This window comes from Triturus cristatus, chromosome 7, assembly GCF_964204655.1.
Source record: "Triturus cristatus chromosome 7, aTriCri1.1, whole genome shotgun sequence".
NCBI classification, from domain to species: Eukaryota; Metazoa; Chordata; class Amphibia; order Caudata; family Salamandridae; genus Triturus; species Triturus cristatus.
In genome coordinates, this window is record NC_140590.1 from 182001458 (window position 1) to 182028635 (window position 27178).

Sequence of the window (27178 nt, forward strand, 5' to 3'; positions counted from 1 at the left end):
GTACCAGCCTGCTCCAAATCTGCCTGGAATCTCCGGGTGCAACGAGTGACCTCCTGCTTCAAAATGTGACTGAACTAAGCATAATGATTTCCTTAGTTGGAAATCACTATGCCAATTTCACTCATCATTAGGAGTACTTATGGCTTCAACTTCCCTTTGAGTTTGAAATGGGCACTTATGCATGCTAATATCGTTTTCCACACTACATGTTGCAAAAATCACTTTTCAAAAACACCTTTGACGACTACATCGTTTTTTATGCAGTCCATCACTTTTTTCAAATCACTACTGCATAATTTTCAATATTCCCTTAAAATGTTCAAGATTCCCTTAAAATATTTTCATCAAATTTTTAATTAAACATGTTTCTATTACCATACCTATATTTGTATATACATATATATGTATTGAGTGAGTGTTTTTTAAATATAATATTATTTTTATATACATATATATCTTTTGTTATATATGTATATTTATATGTTTTTATCTTAGATTTTGGTGGGTATACATGTGTGTGCCATTCCTGTACATGTGAATGTATTTCTGTTCTCTATCCATCTATCTATCTATCTTTATATATTTTATTTATATTATATTATATAATGCGTACAATCTAAAGTTCAATGTTCCAGAGAAAATAGAAGAGCCCACTCATTAAAGTTTCGGTAAAAATTAGTTTAATGTGAGGCAAACTCCTGTGTCACATTGGTTGTTTGCCGGGATTATGCCACTTACCTGCATGGAAGAGGACAGAGGAGGACAAACTATGCAGGTTATGCAAATCCGGCCAGGAAAACATTATTCATCTATTGTGTCTTTGTCCGAAGCTGGAAAATGATAGCAAATCCATTCTTAAGAAACTATTTAATAATCGTGGTGTAAGGTCATGTAGACAAGCCCTGATAGCATGTCTTAACCCTGAAGATTTACTAATGAACTCTGCATTTGTAAAATGTATATATGCTGCTGGGAAAAAGCTGGATGTATTTATCTGATTTGATAATGGATTGTGCTAATATATTTTATATAATTAAGTTTTCTTAATATAAATATGATTGATTGTTTTATTGAACTTGATGACATTTTAGCAATTTTTGTAAGATTTTAATTAATCAAACAAATAAAATTATTATTATTATTATTACATTAAACCTAAATTTAACTGCAACCTTCCTGAGCGAGCGCTTATATTTTCTCTGAAACATATATATGTGTGTGTGTGTGTTTCAATGTATGTATTACCTTTCCCTTTTTATTTTATCTATTTATCCTTAAATGGTCGTTTTACAAAATGTTTTTCAGTGCAAGTTTATAAATGCTATATGTGAAATTGTGTTGCCATATTACAAATAAGTATTTTAAGATAAATTTCCATGCACTCCCACTGGCATTCCTGACAGAGTTTAGTAGCATGCTCAAAGTCCTTTTCACCTAACGTGATCACAGGGTGGCAACACGCATCGGCTTACTTTGAAATACATTGGCACAATGTTGTGCCATGCTTCTACTCCCACTGAAATACCCTGGTCACAGAGGAGTATGTTGCTGCAGCTTATAATGAAATACATTGGCACAGTGTTAAACTGAAACACATTGGGCACAGTGTTGTGGAATGTTTCAACTCCTATTGAAATACCCTGGTCACAGAGGAGTATGTTGCTGCAGCTTAAAATGAAATACTTTGGCACAGTGTTAAACTGAAACACATGGGGCACAGTGTTGTGGCATGTTTGAACTCCTACTGAAATACCCTGGTCACAGAGGAGTATGCTGCTGACACCTAAACTGAAATGCATTGGGCACAGGAAGTGGCATGCTCCATTTCCCTTTGAAAGACCTTGCTTGGGGGTTAGAGGAATGGAATGTCCCAGCTTCCATTATAGGTGTCTGACACAGTGCAGGGGCATTATCAATCTTACATTAAATCCCACTGGGCACAGTGCAGTGGCACCAAAGTATTTTGAAATTGGTTGGGCGCAGCCGAGTGGCATGCTGCAGCGCCATACCATGAAATACCCTGGAGTGCACACAGAAGTGGCGCGTGCCAGCTTTCTTACAAGTTCCTTGGGCACAGGGTGGTGGCATGCATCGTCTCCATTGTAATGTCCGGGGGAAATCAGGCGTGCCCACTGTAGCCCCCTATTGCAGTGCACCGGGCGCCGTGAGGCTGGTTCAGGCCTCTGCATAGCGCTACGAGGAGAAAGGATTAGTCATACAAGTGCGGATACATGTTACTGTCCCATAATGAGGCGTCTGGCTGCTGGGTGCCTGCTCAGGGCTGATGCGACACAGGACTGCTCACCATAAACGAAGGGGTCCCGGTCTCCGTAGACGCTGGCTGGAAAAGAGAGAGAGAGAGAGAGAGAGAGATTGTTACGCATGCCTCGTGCTGTGGGGGCGTTTTATATTATGTGCAGAATCCCCCTCCCCCAGTGAGTTTATGATCTATGCCGATGAATAATGCATCCTTTACTGCAAGTGGGCGAAGGGCGCAGGGATATAGGGAGAGGTGGGGTTGTCATGGCGACAGTAGGCGGGTCACGCCTTTGGACCCGCGGTCTGCGGATCTAAGCATGGAACAGGCCTGGCCAGGGTTCACGAGGGTGTGGAGTGTGCACGGACAGGCACAACAAGGTGTACCTATCAAAGGAGTGCAGATGTGCAGATGTGCTGCTCTCGCGTGCACAGCTACCAGGCACTTCCTAAACCCACCTATATACGAGCATCTCTAGGTGCACATACACTGCACATTCATGAATCTCGCATACAATAGGGGTTGATTGCTGGGGTGGGTTCGGTCAATGATTGTGACTACATGACTCACGATGATGGTGCACGGTCTTAGCACACCTTCATGAAGACGGTTCACTTTTAATGGTTGTGCACAGCTGCAGCACACTCTCATTACCACAGCACACTTGCAAGTGTGCACGGCCTCAGCACACCCTCATAACCATAGTTCATTTGCAAAGGTTGTGCACGGTCTTAGAACAAATCATACCAACATTTTACTCACAATGGTGGTGCGCAGCATCAGAACACCCTCATACCCACAGTTTACTTACAATGGTGGTGTGCGGCATAAGCACCCTCTCATAACCACAGTTCCCATGATGCAATGGTGAGGCGAGACCTCAGCACACCCTCATTACCACAGTTCACTTGCAAGTGTATTCGTCCTCGGCACACCCTCATTACCACAGTTCACTAGCAATGGTTGTGAACGGCCTTAGAACATGTCATACCCACATTTTATTTACAATGGTGGTGCACAGCATCAGAACACCCTCATACCCACAGTTTACTTACAATGGTGGTGTGCGGCATAAGCACCCTCTCATAACCACAGTTCCCATGATGCAATGGTGAGGCGAGACCTCAGCACACCCTCATTACCACAGTTCACTTGCAAGTGTATTCGTCCTCGGCACACCCTCATTACCACAGTTCACTAGCAATGGTTGTGAACGGCCTTAGAACATGTCATACCCACATTTTATTTACAATGGTGGTGCACAGCATCAGAACACCCTCATACCCACAGTTTACTTACAATGGTGGTGTGCGGCATAAGCACCCTCTCATAACCACAGTTCCCATGCAATGGTGAGGCGAGACCTCAGCACACCCTCATTACCACAGTTCACTAGCAATGGTTGTGAACGGCCTTAGAACATGTCATACCCACATTTTATTTACAATGGTGGTGCACAGCATCAGAACACCCTCATACCCACAGTTTACTTACAATGGTGGTGTGCGGCATAAGCACCCTCTCATAACCACAGTTCCCATGCAATGGTGAGGCGAGACCTCAGCACACCCTCATTACCACAGTTCACTTGCAAGTGTATTCGTCCTCAGCACACCCTCATTACCACAGTTCACTAGCAATGGTTGTGAACGGCCTTAGAACATGTAATACCCACATTTTATTTACAATGGTGGTGCACAGCATCAGAACACCCTCATACCTCATACCCACAGTTTACTTACAGTGGCGGTGCACGGTAACAGTACACCCTCATAACTACGCTTCACTTGCAATGGTGAGGCAAGAACTCAGCCCACCCTCATTACCACAGCACACTTGCAAGGGTACACGGCCTCAGCACACATAACCACAGTTCACCAGCAATGGTTGTGCACGGCCTTAGAATGCCTCATTCCCACAGTTTACATACAAATGGTGGTGCACGGTATTAGTACACCCTCAGAACCACCGTTCACTTGCAATGGTGAGGCAAGACCTCAGCACACCCTCATACCCACAGCTCACTTGCAATGGTGAGGCAAGACCTCAGCACACCCTCATACCCACAGTTCACTTGCATTGGCGGTGCAAGCCCTAGCACACCTTCCTACCTACAGTTCAGTTGTGCTACATGCGAGGTGACTCTAGGGAAGTGCAGACCACTGAGGGGCCTCTGCTGCCCCCGAATGGCCTGCAGCACTAATGTGGTGCTGTACTCACAGGTAACGCGAGCTCAGCTCAACCATTTTTGATTTACTGTTTGATCTTGTACGGAAATAAATATTTGCACCTGTGTGGAAATCCTCAACCCTTTAAGACTCGATCCGGGGATACTGGGCAGGCTATAAACATAGCCCTGCATGTCTCTAAGCATGCCTTCCAGAATACTAGCTGGTCTTGTGCAACCTATACATACACTGTAATCACAAATTCGTTTAGCAAATAGAAATAGGTTCCTTTTGAGTACCACCGCACTAGTTTCACGGGATGATAAAAATAAGCACACAGATGATGGAATTATGGGAAAAGTTCCTCTTGTAATCACACACCACATAGGCTATGAAGGTCTGACTGATATTTCCATTATGCCATTGTAATCTTGCTTAATTTGGGGAATTTTGCATTAAGCTTGTTACATGAAATTCCATTAATATGCCATGTGGTGTAGTTATGTCTGCGGCACAATTTTATTGTGGAAGCATGGGAACAACACAATCAACCCCAATGCGAGCGACTATTGTTTTTTGCACTATTTCTTTTAGCACTGAATGCATTCTCACGTCCAAAATTGATGCAAGGATACATTTCCCACTAAAATATAGCACTAAATGCCGATTTTGTATTTCACATAGATTTGCATAATTTCCTGTAATGTTTGCAGAATTACACTTAAAAATTCAAAAGCACTTACGTAAGCACACATAGAATCAAGCGCTGGAATAATACAGTTGTCAAAGCAATTGAGTTCCTCTCTAGAGTCGACCAGTACTTTGTTTGAAGTAAATGACTGAGTGACTTCAGATTACCAGACTTGTGCTAATGTACTTATGTTAATATTTAATTACCGTACATTAATACAACTTCTGCCACACATGGCCTTTGGCCAGGTCCTGTGGCCAACCCCCCACACACACTCAACCCCACGCTGCGCATGGCATTTGGCAGTTCGCTGCAGCGGTATGATGCGTGAGTAGATGAGGGTTTCTTTCTAATTGGGAGGATCCACGTCCCTGGATATCTATACATTTCTTTCTTTTTTAACTCCTAGACGACTGAGCAGATTTACCTCAAATCACAAAAAACACAATCTGCGGTCCAAGATATTGCTTTCTGCTAAATTTGGTGTAATTCCGTTCAGCGGTTCGGGCTGTAGCGGTATCTAAAACTTGCAAAATACCTATAGACATTGCATGGGGAAAAATCATTTTGGAACCCCCCTTTTTCTTAACCCCCGCTTGATAAATCACCTCGAAACGTTTTAGATAGCAGCAACATAAGTTGTTCACTACTTTGGAAAGTTTCGTGAAGATTTGTTAAATGGTGCCAAAGTTCTTAGCAAAACAAAAAATGCTTCGTCTATGGGAGAAGTTGGTCTTAACTATAACTACCTACTGGCAAATGCCAGTAGGCAATATGTGTGTGTGTGTGTGGTATGTATAGACCACAAAGCTAGCCAGCCAAATCGACTGCTATACAGGGTCCAAGGAAAAGGCAAAATCAGCATAAGATTGGAGTGGTAGGTGGTTTTTAAGACTTAAAATGGACTGTTACTGCATCAGAATGTGATGTTCTTCAAAAAAGTGTCTTCCATGCTTTCCTAATTTTGAGTAAGTATAGGATACCCCTGATCCAAACAGCAATGCTGTCCCAGATCTTGGGTCTATGGATAGGGGAGGCGTATAGCCTTGTGTTATCTTTTTTGCTCTTCTTCATCTCCAGTCTGATGGTGTCCTGGCTGCGGGTGTGCTGAGAGCCATCAGAGATGGTGAGCTTGTCAGCCAGGTAGTCAGGATTGGCAGTAGTGATGGCTTTGTAGATGATGAAGCTGGTTCTGAAGACAGTGTGGCCAGGCAAGGGCAGAAAGTGGAGTTCCAGCAGGCTCGGGTAATTTGGTCATATGTCTTCAGGCATTTGATCAGGTGTACTGCAGCATGTAGGATGCCGTTATAGGACCCATTGTGGAGTCTGCAAGGCTGTGTTGCCACCACCATTCAGATGAGAAAGTATGAGCGCTTGACCAGCAGTTCTGAAGTCACTTTGAAGTAGGAATAGTTTCACTTTCTTTATTACCAAGACATAGCACCAGACCCTCTTAGTTTTCATAGCAGTATTTTCCTTAAAGGTGAGATTGGTGTCTAAGGTGAATCTGAATGCCTTCATTATTTGGTTCCCTTTATGATGATCTGGCGTCCTCAAACTGTGATGGATGATTATTGCAAACAGGAATGGGCCCAGTGATAAAGCATGCAACCTACTGGGGGTGAGGGCTCTTGTCCTTTTCAGTATAATTAGGAATAGAGGACTCACCTTCAGAATCAATTGAACTCATTCTGAGTGACAAATCCCTTGGAGGACCACAGTATTATTCTATGTTTGGGCACCGATTCTCAACAGCGTAGTCTCTTTGATAGACCAATGACCCAAAACAGTGCTCAGCTCCCTCATCGTTAGGTGACACAATAGAAATACCACATACACAGAGAGTTGAGTTCAAGGCTCACGGCTTTGCCTTTCCGCCTCTCAACAATGTCGGCCACCTCTGCCTGTAACATCTGGTCCACCTGTATCTACTGTCTAGGTCCCTTCGATTAGCCAACCTGTGGCTTGCCACTGTGCCTAAAACAGAGAGGATCAGACAAGAGGGTCACTCATTCAGGTTTTTGGCCCTGCAGCTTTGGAACACCCTGGGGCATACTTACAAGCCCATATCGTCACCACAGCATCACTTTTTAGGACATTGTGGTGGTGATAAGAGCTTCGCCTTATTTACAAGGCAGCGTTAAGCCACTTAAAATGGCTTAACGCTGCCTTGTAAATAAGGCACCCTTTCACACTATACTTAGCGTGCAAGGGTAGGGCAATGGGTGTTGCAGTGGGCATTCCACAGCAACACCATTGATTTTGATGCTGCCCTCTATTTACAAGGGTGGCGTAAAGAGGAGACCATTCAAAATGACATGACAGGGCTGCTACAGCAGCCTGTGTAAGGTGGTACATGCACCCCTTACTTAGATATAGGTTCACTATATCTACTCCACATCACTGCACATATAAACCTATCAGTCACCCCTATGGCAGGCCTTATCAATCCTGAAGGCAGGGTGCTGGGTTTTATGTGAGAGGGTGCACCTGCATGAGCAGAGCCCCTCTGCAGCCTTCGGAACCTCTATTCCGGAGTTGTTTGTGATGCAGCCAACCTTATACTCTTAAGTGCATTATAACCTCGCGGTAAATGCTAACTTTAAAACGGCTGCATGGAAACATGTTGTGTTTGGTGTCAAACCCCTTGGAATCATACCTCCACATCAGTAACTTGGGTGGGAGGTATGATTCCACACTGCTAGAGGGAGAAATATGACAATGCCGGTACACCTGGTACCAGCTTTCTCGACCCTGGTATCACAAGATGGATGCTGCTAGCCACAGACACAAGTCTGCCCTCCTGCTGGTAGACGAAACTCCGGCAGGGGAGGCTGGACAATAGGTTTCCTGTCACAGGGAGGTGTGACCACCTCCCAGACAGGCATTAGTGTATTGGGGCTGGGTGGGTGCACTCCAAGAGTGCTTTGATGTCTGCACTGGGGGCACATTTGGTGTCCCTGTGGATAGTCCAGCTCAACCCGGTTGCAGGAGCCATTAGCTCCTGCTCTGGCGTGAAACTGGACAAAGGACATGGTTGTAGCCACCCCTCTGTCCTGACTGTCCCATAGGTGGGTCCCCAGAATTGTCCCACCCCTTCCTTGGGTATAAAGTAGGAACCCCTGACTACAGGACTTTAGATTTACCTGGACGGAACTCTGCTACAGAAACCAAGTACTTCGACTATCTACACTACGCTGGATGACTGAGCAATCTCACTTGGAGTAAAGGAGTTACTCCCCTGCAAGGCAGGCACCTGAAACGCATCTGACCGGTTTGCATCTATGCAGCTCCTGAAGAACTCCGAAGATTTCTGCAACACAGGAGGTGGGTTCCCGTGGTCCCTGAGGTTGATCTGTGCTCTCAGCAATTCTGAGACCCGCATCCCTCGTGGGGACCATGCAACCTGAACCCCTGGGCACCGTGTACATTTGCAGCAGCATATGCTTTTTGACGATCCCTGAGGCTGTGCTTTGGGCTACTTGTAGTCCTGACCCCGAGCAGTATTTCCACTGAAGATTTCCGGCCTACACTCCACAAGTGTTCCGTGGACTGGTATTTTGTGATTTCTCTCCAGGTCCCTTCGCGATCCCTGGTCCATTGACCTGTGGGTCCCTGAGAAGGGAACTTTAACTTTAAGTGTGCTTTCCTGGTTGCTCCAGACGTGCCCTGACTGTCCATCGCTTGGGGAGTCCCCAGGGCCTTGATGGTACTCACCGAAGCATATTTTCTCTGATCGAGTGGGGTGCAGTTGCCAAGGCTTGTTGGTGTTCAATCCGGACACTGACCCCCCAGCACTCGACATCCTTCATGGGACATCTCACCTGCGGACTTTGGTTGTTGTTGACATCTCCTGGTCCTCGTGGCTGCAGAGTCAAGCTTCACCTTTTCTCACCTGAAACACCCGACATCAGCGGTATCGTGCCCCTGGTCACTGTGAAGTGACCCAGACTCTTTCCCCTCTGCTTTCAGGTTCTTCGCAGCTCCGATCCAGGCTTGGATCACAACGGACACTTCTCATCTTCCCGGCAGCAGCACTTCTTCGCATCACGTTATTGAAATCAACAAGCGTTTCAGACACCACTTGACCCCTTTGCACCCGGCTCTCCTGTGATAGGTAACACGAGTACCTCGGTACTCTCGAGGGTGCTAGCCTTAGAACCTTCTATGTTCCAAAGGGTTTGCTTGAAGTCCTCTCCTAAGTGTCCTTAAACATTAAAATTCCAACCGCGACTTTCCCATAGAGTTATACGGAGCTCGCAGTTGTGTTCTCAGACTGCATGCGTCCCCCGTGGGTCTCCTGTGTCACTACCTTGCGTGGTTCCTTGGGGTCCCAGGGATTCTACGTGCTCTAGGCACTGTGTCTAGTCAAGTTGTGGTTGTTATACCACTTTCTTAGAATATGGTTTGGCCTCCCCCTGGAGCCCGTTGTGTATTGTGCTATTTACTGTCGTTCTAGTGCTTTAATATTGTGTACCTTGTTCTCTAATCTCATAAAGAGGTTAGTAGAGAGTGTTTAGTAATAAATACATATAATTTATATATATCTTGTTTGGTTCTCCTTTCATTTGGTCATTCAGGAGGTTATAATCTGGTAAACCAAGCTGCTTTACATTCCTTCGAGACAGCCTGAAGGCTGCTCTCCATAGCTACCACTAGGATAGCTTTAAGTAAAGGTTGTCTTTAACCTAATCATCAATAAGGGTCGTTTGGACTGGTGCAAGGTGCGCACTATAACTAGAGGACAGTATATACCAGGCCAACTTCTCACAGAAATAAACTAAACAGCAGAAAATTTCGGATGGAACCGCTGTCTGCTGTCAAATTGTTATTGTTATATGGCAATTACATAGTGCACAATTAGCCATCAGTACGTCATTGAAGCGCATTAGGTAATCAGGGGATGACTCTCCATACAGGTCAAGGGATTCCATGTCAAAACTGAGTCAGATTAGAGTGGTGGAAATGAGGTGCCATGGAGGTGTCTGTTGTCTCTCAGTAGAATGTCCTTGTTTTCAAGCCGGGAACATTCAATCAATGTCCAAAACGTGATATACCTCGGCTGGCACAATTTTCACTGGCAAGACCATAGGAGTGTCAGTCGCATGCACTTCATACCTGTCAAAATTTACCACCGGACACCTATTTCATTCAAAAAGATCTGTAGTTTGTGTCTGGGTCCAAGAATGCATATCTTTCCATTATATTTTTGCGCCCAGATCTAGGAAAATTTGAGACAGCGCAGTGCAATGCACGAAGACAACTTACTGCTCTGCTTCAAATGGAGAGGACAGCAATGCACCATATCTGTTAAAATATGTCCAATACCTGCTTTCTCCTGGCGTTGGTGCACTCAGTGCAGCCTAGCGCCAGTACAGGCACTCTTGCACCATGGTGCAAGGGTGCCTGCATTTTTTTCTGCAGGAAGGGACACCTTCCTAAACAAAAACAATCCTTAAAGACATTTCCTCTCTCTATGTGGGCTGCTGAAAGATATTTCCCCTTGTTGTACCTCTATCAGGAAGCCGTACAATTATGATGCATTCCCAGGTTTAACAGTCTTGGTAAATCTGGGAATGTGCCAGAATATATAGGTGGATGCATGGGAACACCCACCCTCCAACCATGAAATCCTTCCTGGCACAAAGTACCGCAAGGCAGGGACTCATGCTGCCTTGCTTTACTCCAGACTTACCAGGCTACGCAGAACCATGCAAGATGGGCTTGCGTGGCTTGGTAAATCTGACTTAAGGATTGTGTTGCCCTTGTGTCACCATTCGTGGTGCAAGGGTAATACAATCCTATAATAGATCTGGCCCTTGGTACCTTATGAACCGCTGTCTCTGTGTGTGCACAGCTGATAGTGTCATTACAAAGAACAATGCAAGTGTGCACCGTTCGTAGGACATCCCAACTTTGGACCTGTCAGAAATGTTTTGATGCAACCAATCCCGAGCTCCCGATCCTTCAGCTGACCGACAACTGAGATCTTCATTTCTTCTCTGAGGGCCTGATATTTCTGCACCTGAGGGACATGCGTGCACTCGCAGCATCGCTTACAAGTGCTAATTCAAGTATGCGACTTACTCCCATGTAATATGACACCAGCAGACTGTAATTGTAAGTGTGAGTAAATCTCCACACAGAGGACGGGCCTGGACATTTCAGGACAGAAAGGTCTTCAGAAGGAGATGAACTTCCACACACCTGTATGTTTGTGGATAATCTCAAACCTTTGCAGGTAGTTTCTCATATTTATGGATTCAGAAATATAAACTTACTGTGGTGTTCAATTTGTAAATGGATTATAGTGGAATAATTTGAACAGAATTATAGCAATCATGAAAAGCGTCTCTCCAGTTGTCTATTTCATAGTTGATGCATTCTGTCCTACAAATAAATTCAGAGCGGTGATTGCCATATGAGAACACATTTAATTACAGTTTTTAAATGTATAATTGTAGCTAATTGCAGCTGTGTTTATGTTTAATCACCGTGTATCTAGTTTGAGCATAAAGTTTGATTACTTCTCTGGTATAAATTCTCGCCTTTCAGCATTGGACGCTAAAAAGAGAATTGTGATTATATGTAAACACAATAAGAACTATTCCAAAACGTTTTGTAAAAGTGGAAATTTGATTTCAATAAAATGTCTACTAAAAGTAGGCTGTCAGTACAACATTATTTTGTTAGTTCCCTACTTAAATGATTTCTTATCTTTTTTTCCCTAAGTCTTTGCTTTGTTGGTGCTTTGTACCTCAAGTCTTGAAGCAGTTCATCTGTTAATCATAAGCATTCTCATGGGTATGTTGTACTTTTGTGCATTTGCAGTTACATAATTTTTATAAGTGAGTGTATTAACAAGAAAGAAAACCAGGTGAATGGAAGAGCCAGGAAAGGGGTCAACCTACAGTGCCTAGAAGAGACCTACTTATAGGCAGCTGGAGAGCTATTGGTAGCTCACGAGCTACCAGTTGGAGAAGCCTGGTCTCACTGAATGACTGACGCCATATCCAGGATATGCAATACGTAGTCCCGTGTAATCTCAACGGGCGCCTGGTGTTGGCCAACCAGATTTGTGGAAGTCAAGTACTGATGGCCCTTCTTGGTGATCCTGGAGCTGAATAGCTAAAAACAACCCCATGGGCCGCTGTGCAAAGACTCATTTTAAAGTAGGGAATCTCTGCTGGACATCTTAATTAATCTGCGCACAATTCTATAGCTTAGAAAATGTACAAAAATCTCCATGTGTTTGCAAGTAAATTTACACAGATAGTATATTTCATTGCAAACTTCTTCCGCTCTAAGCTTGCTCACAGACAGACATGATTATTGTGGGGATCTGAACTGGCACATGTAACCTTACTTATGACACAAATCCAAAATGTTTACAGTTAATTGGGTGTAAACACCACTAGAAACATTTAGAAATTCACAAAATGACCCTCATGAAGGACTCCTGCTCCCCACAGATCCTAAACATGGGAGTTTTGTTAATCCGCCACACTGGTGGATTTCCCACACTCATACACTGAATCTGCGGGCACACATATATGGGCATCCTCGTTCATGAATCAAGAGTCGCTATGTACACCCCCTGATGGCAGTTTTTGCACACACACTTTCAACTTGAGAGAACAAAATGCTTGTAAATCAAGCCCTCGATCTTAGCAACTGACGACATATCTGAGATGGTCTGAATGTTTGTTGGTCCATTTGGACCATATATTAGTTGTCTTCTAATGTAGTGGCAACTGCGGCTCAACCACAGCTCAACTGGACAACTTCTGTCCACAGAGAATGGGTCATTATGTGGTTCAGTAGGACACAAGAGATGGATTGTTCCTGAACTAAAAGAGTGGAACTGGATTCAAGTGACAGCCTTACCATCTCAGAGCTGGTCAAAACATGCATACGGGAACCGAGACCCACCGACACCACAATGGTGCTAGCTGGATGGCCAGATTCCTGTTGTTTGTGACTGACAGAAAAGGCAACCACCAATAACCCTATTTACCTTCCACTGCTTCTTAAAACTGGCATGATGTATGACAAATTATTTATATAATTTACCGGATATTAGCCGAATTACCACGAAGTAACTGTCCCACAGATAAAAGAGGTGGTTTTAACATATTTATGAACCAACATTTATTTCCAGGGCCGGAGTGACAACCTAAAGCAGCCCTAGCATATTTTGTCAGAGCAGCCCTGATACTGCAGTCCATCCCAATCTACCCCCTCCATTCCATTCTACTCAACTCTAATTCACCCAGAATACCCCACTCCAATCTACCCCACTCTTCTCCAATGTACCCCATTGCACTCCAATCTAGTTAACTCCACTCCACTCTGCCCCCCTCCTCTTTACCCCATGCCACTCCCACAGCCCACTCTACCCCACTCCAAGCCAAGCAACCCCATTTCAATCTATCCCACACAAATGTACCTCACTCTACTCCACTCTACCTCAGTCTACCCCACCCCATCCCAATCTACCCCACCCACTTTATCCCACTCCACTGTACCCCACTCCTATCTACACTGACTTCACTCTACCCCAATCTACCCCACACCACTCCACTCCACTCCACTCCAGTCTACGTTATGCCAATCTAATCTACCCCAAACCACGCCACTCCAATCTATCACAGGCCATTCCAATCTACCTCCAGCCACTCCAATTTACCACACTCTAGTCCAATCTACCATACTCCACTCCAATCTAGCACACTCCTCTCCAATCTGCCACATGCCTCTCTAAGCTACCACACTCCACTCCAATCTACCCCACTCCAATCTTCCCTGCTCCAATCTAACCCAATCCATTCTACCACAATCTACTCCATCCCATTCCAATGTACCCTACTCTAATCCACCCAATCTACCCCACCCTAACCTACCACACTCCACCCCAATCTAACCCACACCACTGCACTGCAATCCACCACACTGCACTCCAATCTGCACACACTCCACTCCAATCTACCAGATTCCACTCCTATCTACCAGACTTCACTCCAATCTACCACACTTCAATCTGCCCCACTCCATTTCATTCTACCCAACTCTAATCCAACCAAGCTACCCCACTCCACTCCAATCATACCCACTTTACTCCGATCCACTCTGTCCCACTCCATTGTACCCCACTCCTATCTACACTGACTTCACTCTACCCCAATTTACCCCACACCACTCCACTCGACTCCAGTCTATGTTATGCCACTCCAATCTAACACACGCCATTCCAATCTACCGTCCGCCACTCCAATTTAGCACACTCTACTCCAATCTACCATACTCCACTCCAATCTAGCACACTCCTCTTCAATCTGCCACATGCCTCTCCAAGCTACCATACTCCACTCCAATATACCCCACTCCAATCTTCCCTGCCCCGATCTACCCCAATCCATTCTACCACAATCTACTCCATCCCATTCCAATGTACCCTACTCTAATCCACCCAATCTATCCCACCCTAACCTACCACACTCCACCCCAATCTACCCCACTACACTCACCCAAGCTACCCCACTCCATCCCAATATACCCCATGCCACTTCACGCCAATCTAACCCACGCCACTGCACTGCAATCCACCACACTGCACTCCAGCCTACCACACACCACTCCAATCTTCCAGATTCCACTCCTATCTACCAGACTCCACTCCAATCTACCACACTTCAATCTACCCCACTCCATTCCATTCTACCCAACTCTAATCCAACCAAGCTACCCCACGCCACTCCAATCATACCCACTTTACTCCGATCCACTCTGTCCCACTCCAATCTACCCCACTCCAATCTTCCCTGCCCCGATCTACCCCAATCCATTCTACCACAATCTACTCCATCCCATTCCAATGTACCCTACTCTAATCCACCCAATCTATCCCACCCTAACCTACCACACTCCACCCCAATCTACCCCAAGCTACCCCACTCCATCCCAATATACCCCATGCCACTTCACGCCAATCTAACCCACGCCACTGCACTGCAATCCACCACACTGCACTCCAGCCTACCACACACCACTCCAATCTTCCAGATTCCACTCCTATCTACCAGACTCCACTCCAATCTACCACACTTCAATCTACCCCACTCCATTCCATTCTACCCAACTCTAATCCAACCAAGCTACCCCACGCCACTCCAATCATACCCACTTTACTCCGATCCACTCTGTCCCACTCCACTCTACCCCACTCCACTCCCCCACTCCACTAAAACCCACTCCACTCCACCCCACTCAATTGCAATCTACCCAACTCCAATCTTCCACAATATAACCCACTCCACTCCAATTTACACAACTCCACTCCACTCCAATCGACCCCATTACGCTTCAATCTACTACACGACAGCCTACCACAATCTACCCCACTCCAATCTACTCCACTCTACCCCACTTCATTCCAGCCCACTGTACCCCACTACACTCTTGCTCAATCTACCACAACCCAATCAAATCTACCGCACTGCAATTTAACCCACTCCAATCTACCCCAACCCAATCTACTCCACTCCACCCAACTCCAATCTACCCCACACCAATCTACCCTACTCTACCCTACTTCACTCTATCCCACAACAATTTACTCCAATGTACCCCACTCTGGTCAAATGTACCCCACTCCACCCCACTCTGTTCCTACTCGAATATATCCAATCTACTCCAGTCTACCCAACTCTACTCCAAACTCCACCACACCTTAATCAACCCCATTCCACTCCAAGCTATCCTACTCCAATCCACCCCACTGCACTCTTTCCCAATCTACCACAGTCCACTCCACTCTACCCTGATCAACCACACTCCACGCGACCCCAACCTCCCACACTCCACTCCAATCTACCCCAATCTACCCCCACTCTACTCCAATTTAGGCCCAATCTACCCCACCCCTCTCCAATCTACCCAAACACACTCCACTCTAATCCACCCCAATCTAACCCACCCCACTCCAATCTACCCCACTCCTCTCCTATCTACCCCATTCCACTTCCAGTCTAACCCCAATCAACCCCAAACTACCCCAATCCACCCCACTCTACTGCAAGTCAATCTACCCCAATCCAATCTACCACACCAATGTACCCCATTCCCATCTTGCATATGCATGACCTTTTGGCTTCGCCAATGATTGTTTCACAGTGCTGTCTTTTCCTTCATAATCACATGAGTGTACCTTTAAATACATCAGTTCAGGGTATTTAAAACAAAAACAAAACTGTAATGTTTCTCCATCTATAGTAGCACCTTAGGCCACATATAGGGGGCAACACACAACTGATTTCCCTCTTGGTTAACTAATAGGATTGTCGTCAGGGCAGTGTCAGAGGGACACAAATGTTTCTAGGGTCATGAATACAATAATTTCTAACAGTTGTCACTCAATACAATCGTATAATTTAATATACTACACTGAAACATGTTTGCAAGGGCCACATTATCATGAAATACAGGGGCATATCTACTAGAAAATGACGCAGTGCAACACTGCAAGCCATCTTGCTGCGCCGCACTGCATCATTAGGAAAGTGCAGAGATGTGTTGTATTCACAGCAATATGACGCATCCTGGTGCTGTACTTTGCACTGGCGCACAATTGGCTGCTTAGCGCCAATGCAGGCACCCGTGCCTGGGTTGCAGGTATGATTGTTTTTGTGTAGGGACACTTTCCAGCACAAAATAAATAATTGATGGTGTGTTCCTCCTTCGATGTGTGCTGCAGAATGCAGTACACATAGAAAGAGCAAAAGTGAAGAGAAATATGGTATTTCTTCTTGTTTCGCCAATTTAACGCCTCCCCTGCGGAGGCGTAGGAATCTGTTGCATTCCCAGGTTTATGAAACCTAGTACATATGGGAATACATCAGAATCCATGGGTGTTGCATTGGAACATCCACAGCAACACTCATGGAATGCCGCTTTCACGCAGACTAATGCGTGAACGAGGGCCATATTTACAAAGCCAGGAAAAGCCATGCAGGGTGGCTCTGTGTGGCCTTGTAAATATGGTGAAGCATTGTGCACCACCGGAGCATCAAAAAAGTGACGCTCCAGTGAGCTAGGGGCTTGTAAATATGCCCCACAGTGTTTTGATTCTTGAAGTATCTTAATTATATATGTACAGGTCTCCCTGAGCCAAGCAACGGCAGACCCCACACCTCCGTTTCCCCTGAGCAGGAAACTGCCGCTAAAGCGGGGATAATGGGCTTGATAATATGCCGCAGAGAATTCCAATAGAAGCCCATGTTCACACCAGAACATGGGCTTCTATGGGAATTCTCAAGGGCATATTATCAAGCCCATTATCGCCGCTGTAAGTGGCAGTTTCCTGCCCCTAAAGCGGCGATAATTTTAACGCCGTCCTTGATAATATACCCCAAATTGTTTTGAAGTGGGCGTGGTCTGACGGACATGCTTTAAAACCATTTATTTTACATTGTTTGATAACGTTTTTTTTTTTTCAGTTTGAGTTTGGTTGATAAAGTTCTGGTTGATGCGCTGCTGGCAGGAAAAACAGCCGGCCCGCTCCTCAGCAACAAAACTGACCCCTACCAGCTGTAAAAACAGCCCCCACATTGCCAGCCCACTGGGAAAACACCCAGCGCCTGTAATGGCCAGTCCGGGCATGCTCATCTCCTGAGTTCCTTCTTGTGGAAAGCTTTGAGTCTGACCTGTGTTCATCAAATGCAGCCCTGAGCCTGCAGAGAACACGCTTTTACCGTCTCTAAGTGCTCGCAGGAGCTATAAGCAATCTAAAGGTCTTGCACTGCCTGAAGAGCAGAGGCCAAGTGGGCTGTGGGGAAATCTGGAAATATCCTGAAAGGCTGAAAGGACAGAGTATCCAATAGAGTCAGTCATGTGTATGGCAAACGTGGCATGTTACTATCTTTTAACAGTCTATTTCAGTACAACTTTTTTTTAAAGCAGCAGAAGGTCGTACGCAGATGACGGCACTCTCATGGCCTGCCTATAAGCTCTATTTCCCTACAGGATAGCCTGCCTATGGTGAATAGGACCATTGAGCCTACATGGTATCTACAAATACTTGCAGTAAGTTAATGTACTAACAAAGACACAGTGCATACAGAACTTACATTTGTTGTGAGGGCAGGACTGTGAGAAACAGCACCCAGCTGAGAGCAGCAAGTCCCTCAGCTGCCTCTCCTTGAGTGAGAAACAGCACCCAGCTGAGAGCGGCAAGTCCCTCAGCTGCCTCTCCTTGAGTGAGGAACAACACCCAGCTGAGAGCAGCAAGTCCCTCAGCTGCCTCTCCTTGAGTGAGAGACAGCACCCAGCTGAGAGCAGCAAGTCCCTCAGCTGCCTCTCCTTGAGTGAGAAACAGCACCCAGCTGAGAGCAGCAAGTCCCTCAGCTGCCTCTCCTTGAGTGAGGAACAACACCCAGCTGAGAGCAGCAAGTCCCTCAGCTGCCTCTCCTTGAGTGAGAGACAGCACCCAGCTGAGAGCAGCAAGTCCCTCAGCTGCCTCTCCTTGAGTGAGGAACAACACCCAGCTGAGAGCAGCAAGTCCCTCAGCTGCCTCTCCTTGAGTGAGGAACAACACCCAGCTGAGAGCAGCAAGTCCCTCAGCTGCCTCTCCTTGAGTGAGAGACAGCACCCAGCTGAGAGCAGCAAGTCCCTCAGCTGCCTCTCCTTGCGTGAGAAACAGCACCCAGCTGAGAGCAGCAAATCCCTCAGCTGCCTCTCCTTGAGCGAGAAACAGCACCCAGCTGAGAGCAGCAAGTCCCTCAGCTGCCTCTTCTTGAGTGAGGAACAACACCCAGCTGAGAGCAGCAAGTCCCTCAGCTGCCTCTCCTTGAGTGAGAAACAGCACCCAGCTGAGAGCAGCAAGTCCCTCAGCTGCCTCTCCTTGAACTCCCAGGTGCTCTAACAATCTGCTATAAGGAGTGAAGCGCAAGCGATATGCCCAGCCGTGCGTCCTATGCTCACTGTGCCATAGTACTCAGGTTTTACCCTACTGAATAGGCCCTAGTAGAAGGAAACCAGTCTAGGGTGGCTCCTGTCCTTGCTCAGAGGAGCCCTAACTGGGTAGTTCGGGCTAGACTATTCACAGTGGCGTAGGACCAACACTGCTTGCATATGGCGGGCTCCTATCGGGGTGTGGCTTAATGAGAAAAACAACAATGTATTGAAATGAGACTAATTCAGTTATTCCATCTATCACTTTTTTGCTTTCTTCAGTGCGACACCCTAACTGTGATGAATATACCCAGATATGGGCCCTGTGCTCGCCGTCCCATTGGACTCAAGCTACACCCCAATAAAGTGCTCTAAAAAGGCTGAAATCAGTCTTGGATTCTTGTGTTGCCATTCAGAGGGGCTGAGCTTGCAGTTCGTGCAGGAATGTTCTCATTCAAGCAGCACCAAGACTGAGATGCATATGGCTGATTCCTCTTCAAGGTAGCATATTGGGCAAAAAAACAATAGGCTGGAATGTAACTCAGAGTAATTTTGCTTTCTTAAAGAATGAAGAAAACATGACAACCGATTCAACATGGCATATTGACTTTAAAAACCCAACAACGCGGACCAAAACAAGCTCCCTTTTTAAACCATCTCCAATTCCACTTTTTCATCCACACTGGGCACAATGTGTCCACTTAAGTACAGAAATGAAGCGTGCCGGATGTCTCGATGTGCTCACAGAATGGATTGTATAGAGCCAGCAGGTCTTTACCCCACGCCATCACAAACAGTACCCATTTAAACACTAACCTATTTGTTCCTATGGGGATGGTATAAAGCAATCCCATAACGCACCATTTACACTCCTTTGCATGCTTTCATATCCTATGGTAGCTAATGATCTCACTCCAGTGATTCCATGTTAACTAAACACACAAGACAGTGCACAACCTGATAGTCAGTAATTACTGTATCCTATATTTTCGAAATCCAATATGTATTCATGGTAATGGTCATAAAAATATCCACACTCAGGCCGTTCATCACTTTAGAAAGGCCATCCAATGCAGATGCATTTTCCGATCATTTAGTCTTCCATTTGCTCTTTATTTGCAATCAAAAAAGATGTTAGCCCAGCCAACGCGTTTCGCCCCTATCATAGGGCTTCAGCTGGGCTGTAAAAAAATACTCAAAAAACTTTTACAATAAAACCCTTTTTATAAAAAACAAAAACAATCCCCCAAAAAACACCATCTTCTACAAGTAGCAAGTGATCTATGTTTCCAAAGGGCTGAAGTGGTGATATATATTCAAAACCATCACCTCTATAGTCACATTTTTTTAATTACATAAATTACTCATTATGTCAAACATTCCTCAATGTCATGGATTATCATGTACATCTTTATATTCCACGTCACAGTTTTTCTATATTTAGCAACATCACAATTTACATTCCTGTTCCTTTTTGTGCAAAGTCTATATGCCATTAAACTGGCAGGTCATTTAATAAGATCAATGTGTGTGTGATTACTCCAAGGGATTATGGTCTTGTTTGAAGCTACGTTCTGTGTGTATGGTATAAATATACACCTTGAGTTTTGTTAAAGCTGGTATCTGTAATATATATTTCATTGGATCTAGAAAATATAGGATAAAGTAATTATTGACTATCAAGTTGCGCTCTTTGTTGTTTGTTTAGTTAACATTGAATCATTGGAGGGGGTTTGTTGGCAGTTGGACCACAGGGAGTTAGCACCCTTGGGTAATGGAATTCATCAACAGACCAGTGCAGTGAAATAAGACCACTACAGCCAACTGTATACGTTCTTTTATGTAATGTGTGGTCTCACCAGCACTGTTGTGTCTACTGAGGAATATGTCTGGTACTGATGATAATCGTGATAAAATGAACGAAGATTTATTTAGATGTGCTAGAGAAAATAAATCATTTTTCAAGGATAAAACCAGCACTAAGAATAGTTTGAAGACTACATTAGTAAATTTGGAGAAGTTAAAGAAAACAGAACTTTCTAAATGGCGAGAGAGAGAATAACACTCAAAAGTTATTTAGAAAATAAACGAATCCCAAAAGGTTTGCGGATTTTGTTTTTCCTCACATTCTATGATTTAAATGATCTTCTCAAAGAATGGGAGGATAATGTGTATTCTGCATCTTTTAATATGATGCACATGATAAAGAATTCAGAATAGAAGGTGGGTAAACTTAAGTAACAACTTGTAAAAGCGATGATTAAAGAGATGAATTTACAATACTTGACATGGAAGAATTATGAGATTCTAAATGGGGTGATTAAAGAACATCATATTTCACTAAAGGAGAGACCGTTGATGGCAATTAGAAGAGATGAGAGGGATTATGAGAATGGGAGAGTTTTTACTTTTGCAAAAGGATTTGATGAAATACCACTTTAAAAGGAAAAAAAGAGAAAGAAGGGGGTTATTGAGTCAGATTCTGTTTCATGCAGGAGTTTAGAATTATCATTGATTGAAGAAGCTGGATCTAGTAGCCAATTGTCCTCCAACATATTCCCACATAGTTCTTCTTTTTCCAAGGAAGTATCCAGGATGAGAATAGGCATGCCGGAAAAACATTATAAAACGAAGGGTTGGGAGGAAAATTAGAAAATGTAGGAGTGCAGACACCCAATCCGTTGGAAAATCAAGTTTGAGTTTGCAAAAAAAGCTGAGAGGGGGGGGCTCTAAAACTTTGCAGATTAATTATCTCTCCGATAGAAAGTTGAATGATGATGAAACTAAGTTTTTTACAAAAAGGACTGAGCTTCTGTCCACCTGAAAGTTGTAATTTCACTGAGGTAAAAATCTATTTGTTCAGATTTTCAAGAAGATTAAATTTGGAAAATTTATTTGATAAAATTAAAAAGTCATCAAAAACGCCATCCTTCTTTTCTGTAGTATACACAAAAGTGATGGATGGAATGCTTTAATTAATCTCAAAGCAAACACAAAGAGATGATGGACGGAGTGCTGAAACTTTTCAGACACTCAATCCTAGTCACAGATCTGGATTGATTCCATCATAATTTTTAGCTCACTTCACCACCCCAGCTATATGCAAATCAGTCTTGACCCTGTTCCACATGGGAACAGTCCAGCCCGAACTGCCAAGCCAGGTCTTCCCTGACCAGGAAACAACTATCCTGCGTCCGGTTTAGGGGTAACACCCGTCATCAGCCAGGCTAGCATGAATCCAGTGGCAAAGTGAGCAAGGGACCCACGTCTGGGCATACCCTCCCAATTTAGGGCAAACAAAGCAAACACAAAGAGATGATGGACAAGCGCTGAAACTTTTCAGACACTCACCCCCAGTCACAGATCTGGGTTGAATCTATCATCATTCCTTAGCACATTTTGCCACCCCAGTTCAGACCCAGCCATATGCAACTCAGTCTTGACCTGGCTTGGCACTTCGGGCTGGACTGTTCCCAAAAGGAACAGGTTCCAGACTGATTTGCATATGGCTGGGTCTGAACTCAGGTGGCTCCAGGGGAAGGGGTGTTGAATGCCTCACCAAAGCTTTCTGCTTTTCTGAACTAGTGCCTGTGAATACCTGCAGCATAGGTGGATTTGTTTGTTTTTCCCCAGTTTGATTATGGATTCCTCGGCCTACCTGCAATGGGATGAATGTATCTTCATGACATTTTGTAGGTTAAGGGTAGGAATGGCCTATGTAAGTAAATGTGCCAGTATACACTGTATGTGCATGTGCCTATGGGTGAGAACATGTGAATGTCTCTGTAGTTTAATGGCTGCGCTTCTCTGTCTGAATGATTGGCTAAACTCCTTTTTAGGTTTCTCCTCTATACAGCTCTTGCGTTATGCTTACAAAATCTCTTGTGAATAAAAAAAAACTTAAAATGGGCTGAGAGCACGTCCAATACTTATCATTAGTTGCCTTCGAAAGTCACTCTCATTTCCTTGCTTGTGATTGGTCTCCTGCTTTCACTTCTCTTCCTGTGTTTGTGGTTCTGTGTGGCACATGGACCAAGTACAGTTTCCTCTACCGGACAGAGTACTTCCTCTGGTCGCCCTTCTATGAAGGTACTTATTTTCATTTAATCTTTAGTACTCCATAAGAGTGCATGTTTCTGCAGATTGTCTCCCTACATTCCCCTAGGTTGCTTGCATCCGCCCCCAGCCTGGTCATTGCTTGCATCCGCCCCCAGCCTGGTCATTGCTTGCATCCGCCCCCAGCCTGGTCATTGCTTGCATCCGCCCCCAGCCTGGTCATTGCTTGCATCCGCCCCCAGCCTGGTCATTGCTTGCATCCGCCCCCAGCCTGGTCATTGCTTGCATCCGCCCCCAGCCTGGTCATTGCTTGCATCCATCACCCCACTCCCCAGTCAGTGCTTGCACAGCCAACCCTCTCCCTTGCCTTCCTCTCCCGTCATTGATATTTGCACCCACATCAGCCCCCGATGTTACTTCTTTTAAATTTGATGCTTTGTCGAACTTTCAAACTGTGACTTGAATTACTTGTATTGCTTCCACTTTCAGTGGCATGATACAGCCAAAGTTCCCGCTGAGTGAATTATTGCTGAAATAAAAATAATCGCGTTCGCACATAAGTTTCTGTTTTCGGTGTGCGTGAAGACGTGCGTTCAGCGGCACAACACACGCACACTGGGTTCTGATGATAACTTTTGGGAGCACACGGGGCAACAGCTCCCGTGGCCGGGGGTAAAATAAAGCATGCTGGGAGCCAGTGAGTGGAGAGCTCCAATGATACGAGTTTCTTACGCATGATAAATCGTTCTAAGTAATTCCTGAGAGGGTGAAATACTGTGGGGGGAGGAGGCAGGTGATTTGTAGTTTTATATAGCGCGAACTCGATCCGAAGGTATCAGAGCGCTTTACATGAGCAACAGTTGCGTTACAGACGGACACATTCATTTTTGGGAATGGGCGAAATTGAGTGATTTGGCCAAAATCACAGGATGTTTGAGCCTAACGCCAGACTTGAACCTGGTTCCCCAGCTTCACAGTAGGCCACTCTAGCCTTAAACCACATCCTCTCCGTTTTATTGATAAATATGCCGCGATGGAAGAAGGCTCGGATCTTTTACTGAAGGCACATTCACAGAAGGCTGCTGTCCCTCAGCGGCCAGCATTCACACTCCCATCTTGCTTCGCTCATTCACATTCCTCTTTAAACTCTGGCCCAAGCTGAGCAAATTGCGTTTGCTTCATACAGAAAACTCAGCATGCTCGCACTACAGGCATATCGATGTTTCCAAATGCATACTTTTGAGAATTGTTCTAGATATGTGGAACTGAAATACAATTTGTTTCCAGTGAAAAGCGTTTTCATGCAAGAATCAATAGAGCCGCACACCTATCATTTACATCTTTGATGATATGTTAGCTGTCCAGGGACGGCTCCTCTGCTAAGGCGGAGGAGCGTCGCTCTACTGCTCTCAGAGCAGTGGAAAAAGGAAAAATACGATGATAATAACAAAGTTATTAGCATTTTATTTCTCATAGCTACGGGGCTAGGTTAGGGCGGGGCTGGGGTCAAAGGGAAGAGGAGTGGTCTGTTCACAATAAGTGCGAATGACGGTTTGGCAGGCCTTGTTGGGCTGACCAAACAGTCATGTGAACTTACCATGTTCTCCACCGGGCTGTAATGCACAGCCTGGTTGGAGAACATGCATAGGCTCCCACTCCCTGTCTGAGCGTCGAACCATGGTGCTCAGACCAATCACGACGCAGCTCTCATGCTGGTGACTGCAGCGTTGTGATTGGCTTAGTGGAGCTGTGTGCTTCCTGCTTCTGGGACTCGGAGAATTGTCTTGTTCTGTGTTTTTGATTTTTATATGTATTTATACGTTATGGGTTGTTCACAGTGCTGACGAAGTTCCATACTTTTGAACGAAACGCGTTGGCTTTTTTTGATGTTTTTTTATGAATGGATTTCAAACAAAACAGAAGAGAAAAAGAACTAAAGATATATATCTACAAAGACTTTCTTGATTACTTTGTGGAGAACATCTGTCCAGTGCACCATTTGATTCTGAGTATTTCTGCTCCACAGTAGTACCATACAACGGCGGGTACTGGAATTGCAATGCACAGGACTTTGATTTAATGAAACAAGGAGTGAGGTGCAGTATTTGTAGTCTGCTGTCGGGGTGGTTAAGTGTATGATTTTTGAGAAGTGGAGGAGAGATGACAGAGGAGAGACAACGGCCGTGAAGAGAGAAAAAAAAAATTCTTTCAGATTTTTTTTTTCCAAACCTTCAGCCTGCCCCGCCGCCCCGTTTCCCTACCAGCCGCCACTGGCTATCACATTTACATGTCCTGAAGTTCCGACCAGTTCTATTCTTTTACGTGTCCAGAGTGAAGCTGATTTATAGCAGTATTTGATGCAGGCGGCATCCCCAAAACTAGAAGTAGCAAAGAGGCTAATACCATAAATGTTACATGGAGCCGTAAGAGGGCTTTGATTAAGGTCTAAACTCTAATTACTTTTCTGCAGCAACTAATACTTGGCCTGTTTAGAAGGTGGTGAAACTAAATTACAGAAGGCCACCTCCTGACTCCCCTGCCAAGCCATTCTCCCCCTGGCTAACTGTTCCATAAACACAAGGGATTCGATGGTGAAAGGGAAGGAAATGCTTATTTATACGCCTTTCTAAAAAAAAAGAAGCGGGGCAAAAGCAAATGCTTCTATAATAATACCAAGCACTTTGTGCGCAGTGACACCAACTTTTATTGCTGAACAAGGAAGAAAAGGCATTAAATGGAACTGTGCATTGTGTACACTAGCAATGCGTGAGGCCTTTTTGCACCGGAAAGATTGACACTCTGGGAGCAGCTACTACACTCAAAAGACCTGGGGTCTTATTTACAATATTTTCATGGATGGCGACGTAGCAAGCCCTCCTCCTGCGCTGCCGTGTGTCAAAAGAAATGGGCAGGAATGCACCATATCTATAAGATATGGCACATTCCTGTCCTTTTCCTCTGAGCTGGCGCACAATGAGCTGCCATGCGCCAACACTGGCATCATTGAGCCATGGTGGAAGGGGTCTGTGTTGTAGGGGACACCCAGAAGGGACAAAAACAATCATGAGAGATGTTTCTTCTGTCTATCTGTGCTGCAGAATGCAGCACACATAAAAAACATACAAAACCTTGTAAATCTAGGAATGCATCAGGTTCCATGGATGTTACGTGGGAACACCCACAGCAACACCGCTGGAACGCCCCTTTCATGCAGAGTAATGTGTGAAAGGGGGCAATATTTACATGGCCATGAAAAGCCAAGCATGGTGGCTTTATGTGGCCTTATAAATCAAAGAAAGTGACGCATCGGGGGCGCGATGGGCTTTTACATAAGCCCTCTTCTATTCCAACCACATGAACAAATAAGGCCAGGTTTGAAAGGCAACAGTTCTACATTTCAGAATACAGATGGGGTGCCGTGCACCACCCCTCACCCACTCTATATTCATAAATGATACGGTTTAAAGAAAACAGCTACAGCATCAGCTTCTACTGTGTAATTCGGCAAGGCTGGTGACTGCAAAGGGCTGCTGTTTTTATAACACTTCCAGCAGTCGGTCATCTTTTCTTCATTGGTCTTTGAGCCAGAAACCGCACCGATTGACAAAGACTTCAATCCTGCATAGGGGAAAGCTATTGGCTATGCCAATGCTTGTTTGTAGAGCGTCTGTTTGTCTACATTTGTAGTTGGATTTATTTAGTTATTTATCAATGTACGTATTGTCTTGAAAGGGCATACTATACACATGATACAGTGAAGAGTAAACAGAAATGCAGAGTTAATGGTTACAGAAAACCAGCAATTGAGCGGGATGATAGCAGCGATTAAATGAAATGGTATACATTAGCGTCCTGGGAGCTTTCAGGGTGTTGTCTTTGCAAGCGATGCTATCTGCTGGAGGCTGCTGAGACAAAATACTGGTTTAGTTTGAGGAGTTGGGGTTGGAGGGATATTTACTTTGAAGGTGTTTTGGAAATAGAGTATCTTTAACTGAGGAGGTGCATTTCAGTGATGGAGTGCCAGGAAGGAAGGAAGGAATCTTAAGAAGGTGCATGGGT

General features: G+C 44.9%; 1 protein-coding gene across 1 annotated transcript in view; it reads right to left on the reverse strand.

The window, feature by feature from the left end:
• Window positions 1-27178, reverse strand: part of LOC146809173 (sodium/potassium-transporting ATPase subunit gamma-like) — a 155005-nt gene that overhangs the window by 23219 nt on the left and 104608 nt on the right. Inside the window, exon 2 of the mRNA XM_085615962.1 lies at window positions 2306-2341. Within this exon, the coding sequence (XP_085472088.1) occupies window positions 2306-2341 (36 nt within the window). The remainder of the gene's footprint in view (window positions 1-2305; window positions 2342-27178) is intronic.